The 20,194-nt window shown below is 36.2% G+C and overlaps 1 protein-coding gene across 1 annotated transcript in view; it reads left to right on the top strand.

Annotated features, from left to right (window-relative positions):
* Positions 1-20,194, top strand: part of si:ch211-288d18.1 (USP6 N-terminal-like protein) — a 43,533-nt gene that overhangs the window by 9,674 nt on the left and 13,665 nt on the right. The window contains exons 2-7 of the mRNA XM_067437468.1: positions 9,324-9,397; positions 12,653-12,738; positions 14,602-14,641; positions 15,847-15,927; positions 16,343-16,450; positions 17,517-17,626. Coding sequence (XP_067293569.1) covers positions 9,332-9,397; positions 12,653-12,738; positions 14,602-14,641; positions 15,847-15,927; positions 16,343-16,450; positions 17,517-17,626 — 491 coding nt within the window. The 5' untranslated portion in view covers positions 9,324-9,331. The remainder of the gene's footprint in view (positions 1-9,323; positions 9,398-12,652; positions 12,739-14,601; positions 14,642-15,846; positions 15,928-16,342; positions 16,451-17,516; positions 17,627-20,194) is intronic.

Raw genomic sequence — 20,194 nt, 5'->3', positions numbered from 1 at the left:
AGAAAAAAAAAATGCTTTGAGACAGAACACTTAACACTTTGTTTCCAGGTTGAACTGGTATAATTTCATTGATATTTGAAGGAAATATGTATTAGACAGTCAGTGAATGGATTGTGGGAGGTCTGTGGGTGTGTCGTCTGACACTGAGACTAGACTATTATCTTCTGCTGCTCTTTAGTGATGTCATAGGGATTAGTTATTCTTACAAATCTGCTCAAGGACAATAATTTAATCTGTTTTTTTGTTTTTTTATTGCACAATAAGCTTTATATGGATCCCTATAAGTCCACAGCTTTATCATTCAGTGGTTGTCTGTTACAGTGACGTTAACATCTCTCTTCATTGAGGTTTTTAAATGAGCTAGTTCAATCTCAAAAGTCTTTCTTTAAGTTTTATTTTTGGTCTTTTCCCTCTTGTATTGTGAGCTACAGTAGAAAAGTGGGACATGAAATGCCAAGGGAGAAGAAGCTGAAATGAATTTTCTTCCTGATTTGAACTTGCACCAGAGACAGAAACTTGCATCACCTGAGCATCATATCTCAATGGATTGGCTGATAACTAAGGTGATAACTATGGGCCAGATTTATTAACAGCTTGTGTTAGCGTAAACCCTATTTTGCCATTAATAAACTACTGTCAGGATTTACTAAAGACATGCAGTGTCTGAAAAATGAGCACAGAAAAGGTGAGTTATTTTTGCAGCTGACCTATATGCATTTGTAGGAATTTCCCTTTCAGATGCAATTTATGAGAGGAGAGTATTTAGATTTGAATCATGCAAGGTGATTTGCTAAGGTTTGTGCTCGTCAATTTACTGGTGTTTATGCCATTACTTACAGCCCCAAAAAAGTATGTCTTAAACCAGACGCTCACTAGTAGATTGCATTGGTCATTATGGAAATGATCCGGCTGCATCTGTATTCATTAAAATGTGTGCATCGTTCGTCAGTAGATCACGTACAGAACTGTCCACTCCCATCGGTGCTTTTGTGTATTCGTGAATTGCGTTCATGCTAATTTGCCCTGTTTAGTAAATCTAGACTTATGTGTGCAATCTCTATATTTATTAAGGCTCCTCAACTGTATCAAAAATCATAATTATTTTTGTCAATATTGAGCTCACAATTATTCAACACAATCGCATTTGGGTCTGTCTTGACCTGGAAGAGATACATAAGCAAACAATAAAAAATCCATAGGACTAGTTTTTAGTAAGAAGATGGATTTTGTTAGTGTATTAAGTCATTACAGTTAAAGGGGGGGTGAAATGCTGTTTCATGCATACTGAGCTTTTTACACCTTTAAAGACTTGGATTCCCATCCTAAACATAGACAAAGTTTCAAAAACTAATGTTGGACGTTTGATGGAGTATTTCTGTGTTAAAAATACTCCTTCCGGTTTCTCACAAGTTTCGGCGAGTTTTTTTCGAGTATGGGTCTACTTGACGTTAAATAGATCGGAAGGTCCTTGTATGGGCTGTACGGGCTCTTCTCCCGGTAGGGTGCGCGCGCGCGTAACTAGAGGGAGAGAGAGGAAATGCACGCTGTAAACAGTCTCTCAGGTGCAGATCCAGTCGTCCGTGAACACTTATGTCGCGCCGCGCTCCACTTTATTCCTATGGGTGACGTCGAGCGACTTCAACGCTTCAGCACAGCATTCCGGGAAGGCAGCGCTGCATTTGAACCGAATTGAACGCAGAAATGACGGGAAGCTTCAAGGCATCGCTTCAGTCGCGTCGCAAAGTGGATTTCCACGGTCACTGCTGTCACAGGACTTCACCAAATCATACCAAAGAAGTGTGTTTTTGACAGAGCGGTCCTGCTTTGGAAGCTGCCGGTGAGTAAATCAACTTCAAATGTCTCTGCTGTTGGCTCGTCGCATGAGTAAACATCAGTAAACGATACGATCGCGTGCTTCGTCATTCAAATGCGCTAACGGTTACTCCATTGTTGTTCTGTATAACGTTACACTATTCTGACTCTGACGTGCAAAACCGTTTTGCTTGCTACCTCTAAGGTCTAACGTTAGTCACATACAATAGTCCATAAACCGAATCATGTCCTCATAAACTGCGCGTAAAGACACACAAAGGCCCCTTAATACAGTACATACCACAGAGACGGACATCCTGATGTTGCCGTTTCTCCTGTTCAATTTATTTCAGCCTCTGATTTGATTGTGGATCATTATCTGTATTAGCGGAAATAGCGATGGGTTTGTCCACGCTTGAGGACATCACCGCTTTGTGCACATTCGGCATTCTTTAGCTCCGCCCACACGATACGCCTCCAGGCGCTCGGTTTTTTCCGGAAAGACTCGGTACAGCCCATATTTCTTTTATAAATATGATAAAACTAAAGACTTTTCGGAGATATGAAGGATGCAATACTACTCTATAGGTACTCAAGATTGACATGAGATTGACTGAAACTGAGTGTTTCACCCCCCCTTTAAGTCATACACAAATTTTTTTTAAACCAAAAATGTAAGATATATAATTGTAACGTGTGTTTTTGGTTTGGGTTTTGTTTGTGTTCAGGTCTTTTATTTTGTAATTCTCATAGTCCTGTTTCCTGCTTCCTGTTTGCCATACGTTCTTTGCAAGCTACTCTACTCTGATTGGTCAGATGGTCCAGTCTGTTGTGATTGGTCTAAACAAACGTCAATTACCTTAAATTACTGTAAAGACAGTAAGGATGGCATGGATGTTACTATATCAATTAGAGTGCGAGTCCAATGATGAAACATTGAAAGCATTATTATTCAACCCAAACCTCCACACTCAGTTTGAGGTACATTATGAGATGTAAAGTGTGTTTCCATCAACAAACCAATGTATATATTTCTAATTTATTGAACTTATTACATAAGGGAACTGTATCAATAACGGTGCATGTTAGCCAAGTAACATTAGCTAACATAAATGACTGATGTAACATTACAATTTGTAAAAGCAAATATTGCTCCATCCTTTACATGTACTCAAAGCAGTAAGAAAAAAGCAAGCGTTGCCAACTCAGACATTTGAGAAGCAGTCATAAATAATATTTCATATTTGAGGATGGGACACGTTGTTTGCGGGACAACGTTCAACATAGATGGGCATTATGCAAATATAATTTCTAGTGAAATACCTTATTTGGCTGTTAATATTTATTAATATTTATCGCACCTTCGACTTCACAACATTGGCGAACGTTTACAGCTATAGGCTATTACACACTGCATGGAAGGACTTGCAAGGGCACTTTAACTAAATCTAATCTTATAAGGCCCACCTGAAACCATAACCCCCCCGGTTTATGTTAAAATTACACTTAGTAGCTGATTCTACAGTAAAACTGGTCACTTTTAGAAATTGTAGGTGTGTTCTTCTCTTAAAAAAACTAGAATGAGAAACATATCTTCGGTTATTAAATATTTGTAATATAAAATAAAATAAATTAATTTAAATATAATTAAAATGTATTTTACACTTAAAGGGTTAGTTCACCCAAAAATGAAATTGATGTCATTATCACCCACCCTAATGTCGTTCCACATCCGTAAGATCTCCGTTCATCTTCGGAACACAGTTTAAGATATTTTATATTTAGTCCGAGAGCTTTTCTGTTCCTTCAATAAAAGTGTAAGCACACTATACTGTTCATGTCCAGAAAGGGAATAAAAACATCATCAAAGTAGTCCATATGTGACATCAGTTGGTTAATTAGAATCTCTTGAAGCATCGAAAGTACATTTTGGTCCAAAAATTTAAAAAACTACGACTTTATTCAGCGTTGTCTTCTCTTCCGGGTTTGTTTTCAATGCTCAAATAAAAATTTGAACGGTAATGAATCAGCGGATTGATTCATAATTTGGATCGCCAATGTCATGTGATTTCAGCAGTTTGGCAGTTTGACACGTGATCAAAATCATGATTCAATACGCTGATTCATAACCGTCATAATCTTTACATGAGAACTAAATATAAATATCTTAAACTGTGTTCCCAAGATGAACGGAGGACTTACGGGTGTGGAACCACATTATAGTCATTAATGACATAAATTTCATTTTTGGGTGCACTAAGCCTTAAAATCTTTATTGTATCGCATATATTATATTTTAATGCGTTATTGGATATCGCAATTTTCTTCAATATTGTGCAGCCCTACATTCCATCATACTGTTTCTTGCTTATTAATTACTCAGATGTTAACACTTGTCACTGCCATATGCTTGTGCTCAAATAAAACAACAGCACAGAACTGATGTACATTGACTAAACAGCTTCCTGCCACATTAATGGTTGGCCCCAGTGTTGCCCCCACTGTGTGTGTGTGTGAAGACTCTCAGACAGGACAAGGCTCTCTCAGTTTGTTGAAGTGCTCTACATCTGTGAGCTAGTACGAGGCAGCGACTGCCCACCCAGATGGCGGTGCAAGTGATGCCAGTTGTCCTAGCACAAACATTGACAACTGCTCTACTCTCCCCCACACGACTCTTACTCTCCCCAGCTCTAAATGTTTAGCTTCTCCCTTTCATGTCGGAACAGTAAATGTCAACAGATCAGACCTATATGCTTATTTAATCCCATCCAAATTAGAACTCTTTCCTCAAACAAAAAGCGTCATACCGCCCAGTCTTGGCTTGTTTAAAACTTGACCTCTTTGTTTTTTAGCATAAAGGGAACTGTAGTGTTTTTTTTTTTCATAACCACCATGCTATACTCAGATTTCCATGCACTACTCAGATTTCCATGCACACCCAGCAGCAGGCAAGCAAGGCCAGATGTCACACTTCACACTTTTTGTGTTGAGCTCCTCTGCCAAACAAACACAATGCATTTGTTAACAAACTTTAAAAAAAACAACTGTTTAAATTCCTGTCAACAGCTTTTAGCCCAGAAATTGTGATAGAACAAGTTTTTTTTTTTTTTAGACACTATTTATGGAGGCATTATGATAATAACTAATAGTGATGACAAATTATTTGTTTATTATTTGACAATTATATCAAGAATAATGAGTGCATTTTTAAATTTGAAACGGTTCTGGCTTAAATGTCATGCATGTTAGTCTTTAAAAATGCTGAATACCTCTTATTATGTATGCTTGCCAACAAACATAGCTCTCATTCACCACACATGAATAATTCAGAGCTTTAACCCACATTTATTCACTCATGCTTACTGTCATACGCAAGTCATGGTGTTTATTTGCCAAAATATTCTTTAGTTGAGTGAAGCACCATTACTGATGGTGAAACTGATTCCAAATGGCTTTTATAATAACTTTGAATAAAATTAAAATTAAAATATAAAATGTATAGCAGAATCTGAGCCTTAATATTTGTTAATGGCATATCAATCATTCATTATATGTTGCATTATTTAATTAGCTTATAAATAAACATAAAATCTGCACTGCTGTAAAAGATGCTTCAGATTTTGTGAGAATCTGCTCCGTCCTTAGTGTCCATATTTTTGGAGGCCAGTAGGCAGTGGTCAGGCGTGGAGTTCCACATCCAGCTGGGAAGACCAGCAGAAAGGCCTGTCATTCCATATACTAGTGAGAGCTGAGACAATTACAGAGCCAACCGTTAGACTCCAACTCTCTAGAGAAATGGCTATTTATGGCACCTTGTGTAAGATCTATGCCCGTAGGTCAACGTTTTCCCTTGTATTTGACTCATAAATAGAGTTGGAGGAGAAAGGCAATCATGCCTAAAATGGAAAGTCCAGATGAATTAAACAAGCTATTTTACACTGACACAAGCGTTCAAATACAAACCCCACCCAGTCTCCATTCAAACATGAAATAATTTGTGTCATACTTGTTCTTCAGGAATAGTCGAAAACTAGCACACCCCCCCCCCCCCCCCCCCCCCCCGGTTGATCACAATAAGAAATTGTATAGAAAAAGTGGATTGTTTATCCAAAATCCTATTGGTTTATTGTCCTTTTTCAGATTTTTTAAATAAAATTTAAGACATTGGATTCTGTTGTTACAACTGATTTTTACTGTCACTATATTGGTCTTTTTAGATGGAAACGGTGTCTTGCCATATTTGAGAAATATTGAAAAATTGTGTATACAGTTCTCAGTCATTGCAGTATCCCAAATGATATTAGAATGAACCACAAATAAGTAATGAATCCAGCAGAATGTAAGGCTGAATTGGAAATCGCCCCCTTAGTAGACAGCCATTAGTAGTGGTGCCTTAAACCATAGTGGACGTCATTGAGTGTACTTGTTCAATCCCACATTTAGGCCTGTCACAATAACAAATTTTGCTGGACAAGAAATTGGCCAAGAAATTATTGCGATAAACGATAATATTGTCGTTCTGAGACCATTTTCTCCTAAATAATGATAAGGATAATAATAATAATAAGGATAATAATGCAGGTACACCTTTTCTAAAGGTTAATAAACCTCTATTTCTATAGACTATTTAACACTGATATTTTTCTGATATTGACATTTCCAGGGACCCACTCACAAGACCCATACAAGGCACTTTTTTCTACAGGTTGTAGAAGTATGCGGTGATCATGCTGAATTTCTGACACGGTCAGAAAATTATCATATGCTATCTTTGTTCTCAAGACCATGACAACCGCTGTCTTTGAACCTCTCTCACTGTATGACAAATGAATAATAGCCAATAGAAATCGTCACAATTGTTTCGCGATGGTGGTCTTTTGTCTTGGACAGCCGAAAATGCAGTGTATCCCGGCTTTAGTTCCAGTGAAAGAAACTCTTAATGCTTCGGCATACCAAGACATTTTGGACAATTCCGTGCTCCGAACTTTGTGGGAACAGTTTGGGGATGGCCCTTCCTGTTCCAACATGGAACACCAGTGCACACAGCAAGGTCCATAAAGACATGGATGAGCGAGTTTGGTGTGAAGGAACTTAAGTGGCCTGCACAGAGTTCTGACATAAACCCAATAGAACGCCTTAAGGATGAATTAGAGTGGAGACTGCGAGCCAGGCACAAATGCGCTTCTAGAAGAATAGTCAAAAATTCCCATAAACACACTCCTAAGCCTTTTCAAAAGAGTTGTTATAGCTGCAAAGGATGGGCCAACTCCATATTAAACCCTTCGGATTAAGAATGGGATGTCATTAAAGTTCATGTACATGTAAAGCCAAAAATTTTGGCAATATAATGTAGAATGTTCTGAGCACTTTCAGAATGACAATCTTGAGGGTTATAATCTGGGGTTTCATCAAATATTGCATAATTTAATCCTTTTGCTGCTTGCTGCAAAGGTGGCAGATGACGACACTGTTTTCCTTAGGAGAAGGAAGGATTTCAGCATTTATCCTTAGGGATGTGGATTAGAGATTATCATCCTGGTTTATGTAACTTTGAGGACAGTCCAGTTTATCCAGATTTCAGATCAGTGTCTTTAAAGTAGACTCTTTTGTGTATAGGTTAACAAGCATCCACACATTTTTTTTTTTTAAATTGAAACACCAAAAATATGCTTATACTTATTGTTTCTCTTAAATATATATATATATATATATATATATATATATATATATATATATATATATATATATATATATATATATATATATATATATATATATATATATATATATATATATATATATATATATATATATATATATATATATTTATTTATTTATTTATTTATTTATTTATTTATTTATTTTGGTGGGGGGGGATTATTTAAAGTTTGGGAGTTTTACAGACCACTACATTAATCTGATATGTTTTTAATACTTCTCATGGCTAAGCCATGATCTGACTACCTCAGCAGCCCTTGTAAACCATTTTATAAACTGACAAAGAGAGTGATTACAATGTAATATAATGCCAGTAGGTAGAAAAAAATGCTTAGTAAAGTCTTTTGGTTTCCTTGAGTTTTACAAACCGTGGTTTGGGGTTTTAAGTAAATGATTTTCATACGTAATTCACAAGCACAGAATTATTTCCTGTAGTTCTGCTGGTTTTGAAGTGATGTAAGCATACTCTCTCAAACCATTATTGTGCCTGATGATGCCTTTAACCACTTACTATCCATTTTTTGGAAACATGCATCACCTTCTCTGTTCCCTTTTGTGTCAGTACTTTTCAGCCCTATAATATTAGCTTAAAAAACACTGAGAGTGATGAAAAAATTGGGAAAGGCCATAGTGAAAAAAATCAGTACTGCACTGATGCCTTTCAGGAGTGTCCTTCTGTTTAAGCACATTAGGAAATGCCATCAACGATACTAACAAAACATGCATTTGTTTTGTTAATTTGGGGGTGAGGGGCAAAAAACTTGCCATTCAGATAAATACTGATAAATGTCTTTCCTGCTTATTGAAGATTTAAATGTCAGATGGTATGTTTTGGTGATGGGCTAGAAATATTGAATGTGACATGTGATGGCGTGTCACAGCAACGCTGTGTCCCACAGTGGGTGACTGTGTTTGTCCATTTCTATTTTTGTGTGTGCGACAGACTCAGCGCAGACACAGCGCTCTCAGACAGCTGAAGCCTGGCGGGAATCTTTGTTCCCTTCCTTCGGCTCTGAGGTTCCCATGGGGATAATGTTTCTGAGACAGTCAAGGCCTTTACATGACCAACAGGATCTTCAAAATATTATGAGAGCTCAGGTTACATAGTGCCAGCACAATCTGTTTTTGACCAGTCTAAATGATGAATATGTTGTGCTCATGAGCAGTCTGGGTTTGGTTCTGTATTACTGATTGCTCCAATATCAAACATTTATTCGGTGTCTCACAAAATGTTTTGTTGCAGCGGATTTCCATGAATAAATATCGGCAACCAGAACTTAAGTATCCGATTCCAGAATTGGGATCTAGTTTAGATTAGATTCCCAGCCCTAAAATTAACCCTATTTAATATTTATCTTTATAAACATATAAAAAAGGACTTAAAGAGATTAAAAAAATGAAAATGCCTTCATCATTTACTTAACCTCAAGTTGTTCCAAACTTGCATGAATTTCTTTCTTCTGCTGAACACAAAAGAAGATATTTTAAAGCATTTAAGCAACCAAACAGTTGATGGACCCCATTGACTTCCATAGTATTCTTTTCCTTCTATGGAAGCGAATGGGGTCTGTCAACTGTTTGGTTACCAATATTCTTCAAAATATCTTCTTTTGTGTTTAGCAGAAGAAAGAAATTCATACAGGTTTGGAACCACATGAGGTTGAGAAAATGGTGACAGAATTTTCATTTTGGGGTGAACTATCCCTTTAACAGTCTTCCAAACTGTTCAGGTTTTAGTCAGTATTCTTTGTTTCTCCTTGTCATTAATTGTTCTTTTTGTGCTGTATTTTTAGATATTGACATGAAGAAGGACATAGAGGTGCTGATAGCAGAGGAACGTGCTGAGATCATCTCTAAATACAATAAGGTAAATTGTGCTGTTTACTCTCACTTTTTGTTCAGATATCCAATAAAACTGTGATACTTGCTGTAACTTATTTTAGTTTGCCTATTTCCCTTAATGTATGAGTACACTAATAAAGTGTACTCTTGTAACATTGACACTAATAAACTGTCAATGTTCTAGAATTGTGATTACTTCTACACTACCATTCAAAATTTCAGTAAAGAAATTAATACTTTTACTCTGCAAAGATGCATTAAATTGATCAGAAAAGTAATTTATAATGTTACAAATAAATTGTTATTTTGAACTTTCTATTATCAAATAATATTGAAAATAAAATGTATCACTGTTATTAGCAGCACAACTGTTTTCTACATTTATAAAAATAAGAAATGTTTCTTGAGCAGCAAATCACCATATTAGACTAATAATATGAATAGTATGAGTTTTACCGCCACTGGAATAAATTACATTTAAAGACATTGCTGTTTTTACTGTATTTTTGATCAAATAAATTCCCCCTTGGTAAGCATAAAATACTTACATAATACATTAAAGTCTTACCAACGCCAAAATTCTAAACACTAGTGTATTACATTTTGAATGGCAAAGTGTTTTGGAGCAATTTATGCTGAGTATTAGCCTTAATTAGCTATAAATGTATTATTGTACTGTATGTTGCTGTATTACAGTTTGACATTTCGTTAGTTTGCACTATGTTGTCTACCTCTAAATTTTGAGTTTGTTCATATGCGATATGACCTTTGTGGCTGTTGAGTTAAGTGTATTGTCTTTTATTTGTATTGCCCTTTTCACAATACAAACTGTGGCAAGGAAAACTCCCTGAGATATGTCAAGAGGGGAATAACGTTGGGAGGAGCCACACAAAGGCAGTTTTATATGCTAGTGCAGCAGACTTTTTGTACCATCAAAGTGTTTGTGTTGTACATGGCTGCCGTGGTGATCAGTTTGACCATGGCACATCATGACATTTTCTAACAGACTCATTTAAAATTGGGGGAATACTGGGACTATAATCCTGGGCTGTCTGTCACGGATCACTGCTTGCTTTTCACTCTTCTTTCCATCATGGGGTTGAGAAGAGGGCAGGAGAGCAGTAGCCGTACCCCCCTCAGGGAATCAATCAACACCAACTGGAAAAGCTTTTAAACGTCAGCTGCACTGAACTCAACAGACAGGGTGAAAATTCTGAGGAATAAGTGCAGAGCATTAAATTGTTCTCCACTCATAAATCAAAACAGCTATATGGCATTGGTTGTATGACAAGAGTTGGGACACGTTTGTTTGCACATAGTATTTTCTCTAGATTGTTAAGCGAGCCACAGAAAAGTGTGTGGAGAGCTGTGTGCTAGAGAGAATATTGCTGCTGTCGTTTTTCATTATTGCATCGACCAATCAGCAACATATTAAAAATGACACATTCCAGCACAGAACTGCCACTTACTGTATAAAACACACACACAAACAAATTGAAAGCTCAAACTCAACTATTGGAAATGCTTCCCCTGCATTACAGTAGATACAGCTCTGGAAAAAATTAAGAGACCACTTTACATTGAGAAATCCATGTTAAGTGGTTTCTTAATTTTTTCCAGAGCTGATACATCACTGGGGAGGGATGGAGACGAAATCGGTCATGGAAAAAAAGTGATGGGGCGTGGATTCACCAAAGTACACATTTGTGATAATGTAGATTTTTAGTGACACTACATTTGAACCCATTGAGCAAAAATATGTTGCATACTATATGTATTTGTTTAATTCAAGTTCTTTTTCAGTTTATAAAAATGGCAACATGCCTAAGTGTATTAAATACATTTTTTTTTTTTTACTGACTTACTTATTTTAAATCTGTCAACCACCTAGTCAGTTCGAATAAATGCAGATGGAAAAATGATTTCATATTCATAATAATATAATTGTATTATTTTATAATTATTATGTTTTGTTACCTTTTGGAGCTTGGAAGGATTCAGTTTAAGCAGATGTTTTATACACTGGCCTTGTCAGAACTCATTTTCCAGTACATTCAGCATCTAGCTCATTTTCGCCATCTCAAACATATTCTCAAAACTATCCTTTTCATCATCTTCAAATTCAATATTTTGATTGCTGACAGCTTCTGTACCAGATCCACCATCAAGCTAGCCTGATGTGGTCATACTCAATTCAGTCAGAATATGAGTCTGATACTGCTCCATTGGGCTGTGATTATGGGGCGTGTTTCAACCGAACCAGGAAAGATCTCAGTTGGATAGACCTACAACCAATCAGAGCAATGGAGCGACACATAGTTGTCAACAGAACATACCAACACGATCATCATTTTTGAGAAAAATAGTAATGGTGAATGTATATACGAACAAATTCTCCATTTAGGATTAGAATCAATTCAACCCAAGTGCTCTTTGGTGACGTGAATACTTATGTTGCTGTTTATCTTCTGAATTTCCGGAATGCAAATGTTGTGGGCTGGGCTAAATTCGGCTGGCATCCAACCTACCATCAAGTGACAGTGACAATAATATTTGATTGTGGTCATCAATTCGCTTTAAAACACAAATTGCTGAGCCATTTCAAGTGTAGCTGATGATACTTCCTATTCTTTTGTTTTATGCCTTTGGTATCTATGAGTGAAACTTTACTTTATCATTGTGTACCAGACATTGCCACTTTTTGAAATTAAGGTGAATTGCCTTTATTCAGTAATCAAAAATTCAATCATTGTTGTGCAGAAAAAATGTATACTTTACACTGACACACCTCGGGTCATTAGGGACCCTATACAATTCTTACAAAATGAATGGGAAAACAGGCTTTGTTTCTTGTTATATTGTTTATAATGAATTGAGCAAGGAATACTAAAAAGGTTTAACTTTAAAAAAACAGAATGAGGGGGTTCGGTTGAAACAGGCCCCATTATCACAGCCCAATGGAGCAGTATCAGACTCATATTCTGACTAGAATTGAGTATGACCACGTCAGGCTAACTTGATGGTGGATCTGGTAAAGAAGTTGTCAGTAATCAAAATATTGATTTTGAAGATTTTGAAAATGCTAGCTTTGAGAATATGTTTGAGATAGCGAATGAGATGAGGGTTGTGAATGAAGTTCAGGTCACTAAAGTATCAGGTCACCCTATGTTTGCTCTTAAATTTGCCTGGAATTGGGTGAATTATTGCAACTTTGATAAAAGCTAAAAGTTTTTTGTTCAAATGAGACAAAATAAAGTATTCATTCATTGGTGTATTTTAGGGTAGAGAAGCAGGAGTTCAGATCGATCCATGGGAGGATGCAGACTACAGCATATACAGAGTTACGGATCGGTTTGGATTTCTTCAGTAAGTCCTGGGTAAAACCCAGCATTCAGTTTCCATATTGGCAAGTGAAGCATGCCTTTGTTCAGTTGTCCTTATAACACTTTAAAGGGACACTTTACCACTTTTTCATATTAAACTATGTTATTCCCTTTACTACAAAGAGTTGATACATACCTCTCTCGTCTGAGTGCCTGCTCTTAATCTCTCTGACGGGCGGTGACATTCTGATAACATTTAGCTTAGCCCACTAAGCCCAGCTCATTGACTATGGTACAAATACATACACTATAGTTCTCCTTTTTAATCTGCTTAGAAAAGTGCCACTTTTTATTTTATGTCACCATACTAGGTCGTTCAACTATTAGTGTAACTGTATTTAAATAGGGAAAACGTGGAAGTGTTTGGTCGCTTTTAACTTGATCTCTGTTTGGTACCATAGTGAATGAACTGGGCTTAGTGGGCTAAGCTAAAAGTTATTGGATCGTCGCTGCGCGTCAGAGCGATTAAGTGCACGCACTCAGATGAGAGGTACGTATCAACTTGTTTTAGGGTGCTTTCACACCTGCCTCATTTAGTTCGGTTGAATTGTACTAGAGTTCGTTTCCCTCTTTGGTGCGGTTCGTTTGGTCAGGTCTGAAAGCAGCAATCGCACTCGGGTGCGCACCAAAAGCGGACCAAACAAGCGAACCGAGACCTCCTTGAAGAGGTGGTCTCGGTACGATTTCAAACGAACTCTGGAGCGCTTTTTGTGGTGAGAACGTGATCCGACCTCGAACAGAACCAATTGCAAAAGTACTGATCATTTTTGGACTGAACCAGCTGCCGTAGTTAGCTGCGCTGACATTGTGTGCTTGATATTATTACCTGATAGATCGTTGGCAATATTTTCGGAAGATGAGCATGTCAAGAGTTAATAATTAATGCACGCCTCCTCTTGAAGTGACGAGCGATGCGCGCTCGCCGTCTGCAGTGCTTTAGAGCGTTGTTTTCATGTCGCATCCGCGTGCCATTATAGAAACGTATTGTTTGCATACTGTGGTAAATACACACAGTGTAGTAGATTATGGCCAGGGACAAAACTGGCCCGCGCAGTCGTCTCCATAGTGTTATTATAGTTTGCTGGCTTTGCGTCTTCTGTTGGAATTTTCCCACACGTAAATTCTGACCAATCGAAAAGCAGTTTAGGAAATACGCCATGGCCAATGAGTGATGTGGATGTGGATGTTGTCACGTGCCTGCGTTTTGGTTCGTTTCAGCTGGTTCGGACCAAAGCAATCAGTGTGGTGTGAAAAGGAACCAAAAAAGCTGAAAAATGCAACAATGTATAATTGTTTGCCCTTGGTTCGGACCAAATGAACCGAACTAGAGATGTGAAAGCACCCTAAGTTAAGGGAATAACATAGTTTAATATGAAAAAGCGGCGAAGTTTCCAGCAATTTTATTTAGTATAAAACAAATGTCTTTCATTCATTAATTTTTAGCAACATTTTTAGTGATTTGTCGGTCAACACATGCACACATGTAAAGAAGTGATATAAGGCTATACTATAATTTTCTCTGATAAGGCTTGGTAAATTTGGGATTTACAAGACCATCATGTGACAGAAGACAGGAATGATGATGCTCAAAATTAATCTCTGAAATAAATAAATAACATTATGAAATATGTTAAAATAGAAAACAGTTACTGTAAATTACAATATTATTTCAAAATATTACTGTTTTTACTTTATTTCTAAATGCAGCCTTGGTGAGCTTGAGACATTACATTATATACCTCAATAAAAAAAAATTCTACACTTAATCCCATCCAGACAGGAATGTTTATGATTGTATGATAGTATTAGTAGGTATAGTGTTTTGACCTGTTTGTTTTTCCCACAGTGAAGAAGAATTGCCCACACCCAGTTCCATTGAAGAGAAGGTAATGTAGACATACACAAATTAAGCATGCAAATATACTATACAAGGGATGTGCATTCAATGGCATGTGAATATACTGTTCGAATAGTGTTTTGTAGAATGGTGGGAAAGATGAGAATCACAGACAGAGACACAAAAGAAAACATAAAGGATCACTGATTGAATCTGCTGCAATGTGGGGACCCTTTTGTAAACAGGCTTATGGTGACCTTCAGACAAGAGCGTTTAGTATACAAGAGTGTGTGGCAGACACAGCTGGGCTGTCTGGAGGTGTGTTCCCATGTGACATTCACAGCGTGGAGGTGGCTGATGCATTTCCCAGCTGACATTTGTGCAGTCATGTTGTGGCACATAAAGGTTAAACACTAAGGGTGGAACGAGTGAAAGCTGTCCTCAGAACAGATGTTAATAGCAGCAGGGTGATCTGAATGCCTGTCCTGCATCTAATCCCAAAGTACTTGTACAATTGAGGAAAGAAATATTACTTCCTCAGACAAAAACACAGGAGGGTTGTTTGTGTCATGTAGCAGATATTTATACCTGCCTTTTAATGGACCCTGAGGATTATAAGCATGTGTAATATGCACCATATACCACTGATATATATTTTTAAATTCTAAAATAAAATAAGTAATTGGAATTGTTAAATTATTATTATTCAATTACAACAGTCCTACACTACCTTTAAAAGTTTGGGTTTGTTAAGATTGTAATATATAAAGTCTCTTATGCTTACCAACACCTTGTTTATATGAAAAAAATACAGCAAAAGCAGTAATATTTAGAAATATTATTATAATTTAAAGTAACCATTTTTATTTAATATAATTTATTCCTGTGATGGCAAAGCTGATTTTTCAACAGCCATTACTCCAGTTTTCAGTGTCAAATGATCCTTCAGAAATCATTGTAATATAATACTTAATTTACTGTGTTTATCCAGTTGATTTGGTCCAAAGTAGTTGAATTGACACAATTTTTTTAAATGTTATCTCAACATTTGAGAAGTAAAACCCCAAAATGACTGATTCCACTTTCAATTCTTAATAAATTGGAGTAATGTATGATATATAAAAATAAAAATGTTTATCATCATTATCTATTATTATTATTATTATTATTATTATTATTATTATTAATATTATTGTGATTTATGTTATTGCTGCATCAGATCTCAGATTGTTCAGATTGTTTTCCCCTGTGCAGCAAAAACAGGTGGAGATTGAGAGGGTGCAGAAATGGCTGAAGATGCTGAAGAACTGGAGCAAGTATAGGAACAGTGACCGGGTGAGCTTCACATTGAGAGGTTGCAATCATTTATCTGAAAATCTGAGAAAGCGTTGTGATGTAGCTCCAATGAGAAGCAGAGTGATCCTTAAAGTACACACACGCATACGCGCACACACACTAGGTTTTCATGTTGTTCAGGGACTTTCCATAGACATAATGAAATTTATACTGTACAAACTGAATGTTCTATCTTCCAAACCTACCCATCACTGAAAACGCTTCAGCATCTATACATTTTCAAAAAACATCACTTAGAATGATTTATAAGCTGTTTTCCTCATGTGGAACAAAAATCTCCCCACAAGGACAAGGATTTTGGATGTTGTCATCTTTGTCTGAACATTTTGTCCCCGTAACATAGGGTATACCTGAACCACACACACTTGCACTTACTCCTGGTGTCTTTGTGCAGATGATTAAGAGGGTGTATAAAGGCATCCCACTACAGCTGAGAGGCCAGGCCTGGGCCCTGCTACTGGACGTTGAGAAAGTCAAGAACGACAATGCAGGAAAATATGAGGTACAGGATAAAACATCCATGCATAAACATTCACACACACTGGCTCCTATGGACACCATGTAGCCGCGAGTCTATGGTGGCCTAAAGCCCGGTGTTTGGTGAGAGTGGGATTACTGGAGTGGTGTTGTGGTAGAGCTATTTCAAAGGGATTAGAGTGTGATCTGAAAACAGACAGATGGCTGATACATGGCATGGAAAGAGATAGGAGAGGACAAAACGCAAACTAAACAAACCTTCAGAGTTGCTGCTGAGAATATACAACTAGCAGGAAGTTTTTGTAGCCTCCATGTCGCGGAACAAGGTACCCCTGGTGCTGATATCCTGTATTGCATGTTTTACACAAGTAGTTTTATAAATGCATTACACAGCTGTCCTGAATACTTGAATCTGATTGGTTTATAGCAGTATTTAATGATCACATATTTTAGTGTAATGACCTCTAAGCTATATATACTATGTGTAAACTAAGTATTTTTTTTTTTAAAGAAGTTAATACTTTTTAAGCAAGCACCATTAAAGAATCATTAAACTGATTAAAAGTTACAGTATAAAGACATTTACAAAATATTTCTATTTCAAACAAATGCTGTTTTCTATAACTTTATACTCAACAAAGAATCCTAAAAAAATATTTTTCACATTTTCCACAAAAATATGAAGTATGAAGTAGTTTTCAATTTATAATAATAATAAATGTTTCTGGAGCCAGCACAGTATAATTATTTCTGAATGATCGTTTGAGACACCGGAGACTAAAATAATGGATACTTTGCCAGCACATGAATAAATTACATTTGAAAATATATTAAAATTGCAGTTAACAAAAACTGTATTTAAAAATGTTATTATATTTCACATATGTTTATTATTTTGTTATATTTGTTAACTACTTTTATTTTAAAAATGCAACGGTTACATTCATGGCAAAAAAATCATGCAAATCATTCAATATTATACAAGCTATAATATCACGTAATAAATAAACCTAGAAATGTTTGTCTTCTAATGTCATGTAATGCACGGTAGTTTGTCAAAGATGTTTTTGATAAAGCCGTTTGTTTGACAGAGAATGAAGGAGCAAGCCCAGCTGTACTCTCCCGAAATCAAACAGATTGACCTTGATATCAACAGGACCTTTCGAAACCACATCATGTTTATGGATCGATTTGGTGTAAAGTAAGTAAAACATGCTTGCATTAAAATTTTATATGATGAGATGTCTTTAATTACTGTAGATGCCTTGATGCATTGCAGCTTTGCAATATAAATCACTGAAATTAAAATCACTGCCAAAATGTGTTCTACATTCCTGCTAAATGTCACTTGCTTTTTCTGCTCTGGTCTGTTATGTTCATCTCCTACAGGTTAAATACAAATACTTCTCATAATGCTGCTTAGTAACATTAACATACTTACATGCTGCCACTATCTGCAATATATGCACACTTACAAAGCACCTTAATTTGCAGCTTTGGAGCATTTAAAACACTTGACAGAGAGCAGATTCTGCCTTCAGGCTTTCAGACTACACTCGTTAACTATGACTCAGCTCTTGAAATTGCACATGTCCGTAATGTCAACGGTTTATCTGAGTGTGCTTAAAGAGATCACATGCAATCTGTAACAAACTTCCCCACTTCCACTTGTATATGAGTATATGTAATGTATCATTTATAATTTTTTCATACAGTTCTCATTTAAGAAACTTTGTACTTGAGGACTGATCTCAGAAACAAATAACAGCCTGTCTAAAATGGCTTCTCAGATTACGTGGACTTCACAGAAGTGAGGGATATGAGACTACAAGTCCAAATCAAGTGTGCTATTTGAAACGGAGCCTAACATTTGTCACATTATCACAGAGACACATTTACAAAACAGACATGTATGTTTTATTATGATATTAAATTACAAATTTGCTCAAAATTTGCATCTATCAGTTTTGTAAGTGCCATAGTAATGTTATTTCAAATTATTTACTGTATCAGTGATAATGCATGACACAGTATACACTACAATTCAAAAGTATGGGGTTTCACGAGTTCACGCTTACATCAAATTAAATAGAGTAAAGATTATGCGTATTTGGCGTGCTGTCCGGGGGAGGTCTCCGTGCTCGGAATTTGGCCCGAACCCAGAGTACCCCCCGTGATAGAGATACTCTAGAACTGGACTGAAGTGTGTTATAGATTGTGTTGGCATCTAATAAGAGTTTGTTAGAATCAAGTGAGGAGATGGAGTGGTGGAGGGATGCTAAAATGAAAATGGTCAACGAAAGAAGGTAAATCTGCTGTGTATATTACACACCTCTTATCCTTGATTAGCTTGATGTGCTCCACTCATGTTTAATTAGGTTTAATTATCTGAGCGTGCTCCACTTGTGTTTAATTAGGTTTAATTATCTGCACGTGCTCCTCCCGAAATTTGTTTAATAAAACATCACTAATAAGATGAGAAAAAATCCTACACATTAAAGAAATTAGTAATTTTATTCAGCAAATATGCATTAAATTGATTAAAAGTGACAACATTGTAACTAAAATGTAAACAAATTCCTTTAAAAAAAAAACTTTATATTGATTAAAATGTTTCAGTTTCTACAAAAATATTAAGCAGCACAACTGTTTTCATCATTGATGATAATAATAAGAAATGTTTCTTGAGCCGTAAATCAACAAACAAGAATTACTTAAAGGGCCAGATCACCTTAAAAATGAAAATTCTGTCATCATTTATTCACTCTCAAGTTGTTCTAAACCTGTATGAATGTCTTTGTTTTGCTGAACATAAAGAAGATATTTGGAAGAATGTCTGTAACCAAACAGATCTCGGCCCCCACTGACTACCATAAAAAAAAAAATACTATGGTAGTCAATGGGGGCTGAGATCTGCTTGGTTATAAGCTTTTTTGTCATTTACATTTTTGGGTGAACTATCCCTTTAAGGATCATGTGACACTGAAGACTTGGCCATCACAGTAATAAATTACATTTTAACAAATTTTAAAATTAGGCTGTCAATAGATTAATAATTTGAACCGTGATTAATTGCATACTTATCGTGATACGAAGCATACATAATTTATCTTGTTTAACACGTTTATTTTGTTACCATTTACTTTAACTGTTTAAAGGAAGATTCTCACAAAACTATATTTTATTCAAGCTTTTTTTCAAGGTAAATGGAAACTTGGCATCACTTGGTAAAGAGGACACTAGGAGACGCTAAATGCACACCTTATAACCAAATGATATGTCCATATAATAAAATACAATATGTCTAGTGTGACAGCAAAAATTATTTTGAGTTTATTTACATTTTATTCATGTCAAGTTGCAGGACCACATGGAGATGGGAAAAAAAAACCTAAATCAACCATGTGACCCAACTAAAAACACAGCAAAATGCACATGACTGAAAAAACAAAACGAAACATTATCCTGAATATGTATGGAAACAATTAACTGAATGTACTGAAATGTGTCTGCGCATAAATCAATGTGCGATAAGTGCGTAGAGTGAGCACATACATGGTTAATTTGCACGTCAACATTAAATTACGGACTCCTGACTCAAAATTTTTGAACGTTAGTGTACATCACATATTCTGCATTAGAGATATATAAAAAGGCAGAGTGGATGTTCATCAACATCTCGCTCTATGCATCTGTAGACAACCTTTTGGAGCTGGTTTCTCAATTTTGATTTTGAGAGCTTGTTCCCCCAGCAGGCCAGAAATGGGAG

Source organism: Pseudorasbora parva, chromosome 1, assembly GCF_024679245.1.
Source record: "Pseudorasbora parva isolate DD20220531a chromosome 1, ASM2467924v1, whole genome shotgun sequence".
Classification (NCBI taxonomy): Eukaryota; Metazoa; Chordata; class Actinopteri; order Cypriniformes; family Gobionidae; genus Pseudorasbora; species Pseudorasbora parva.
The sequence above is the reverse complement of the archived record's forward strand: the minus strand, read 5'-3'. Positions and strand labels throughout refer to the sequence as shown.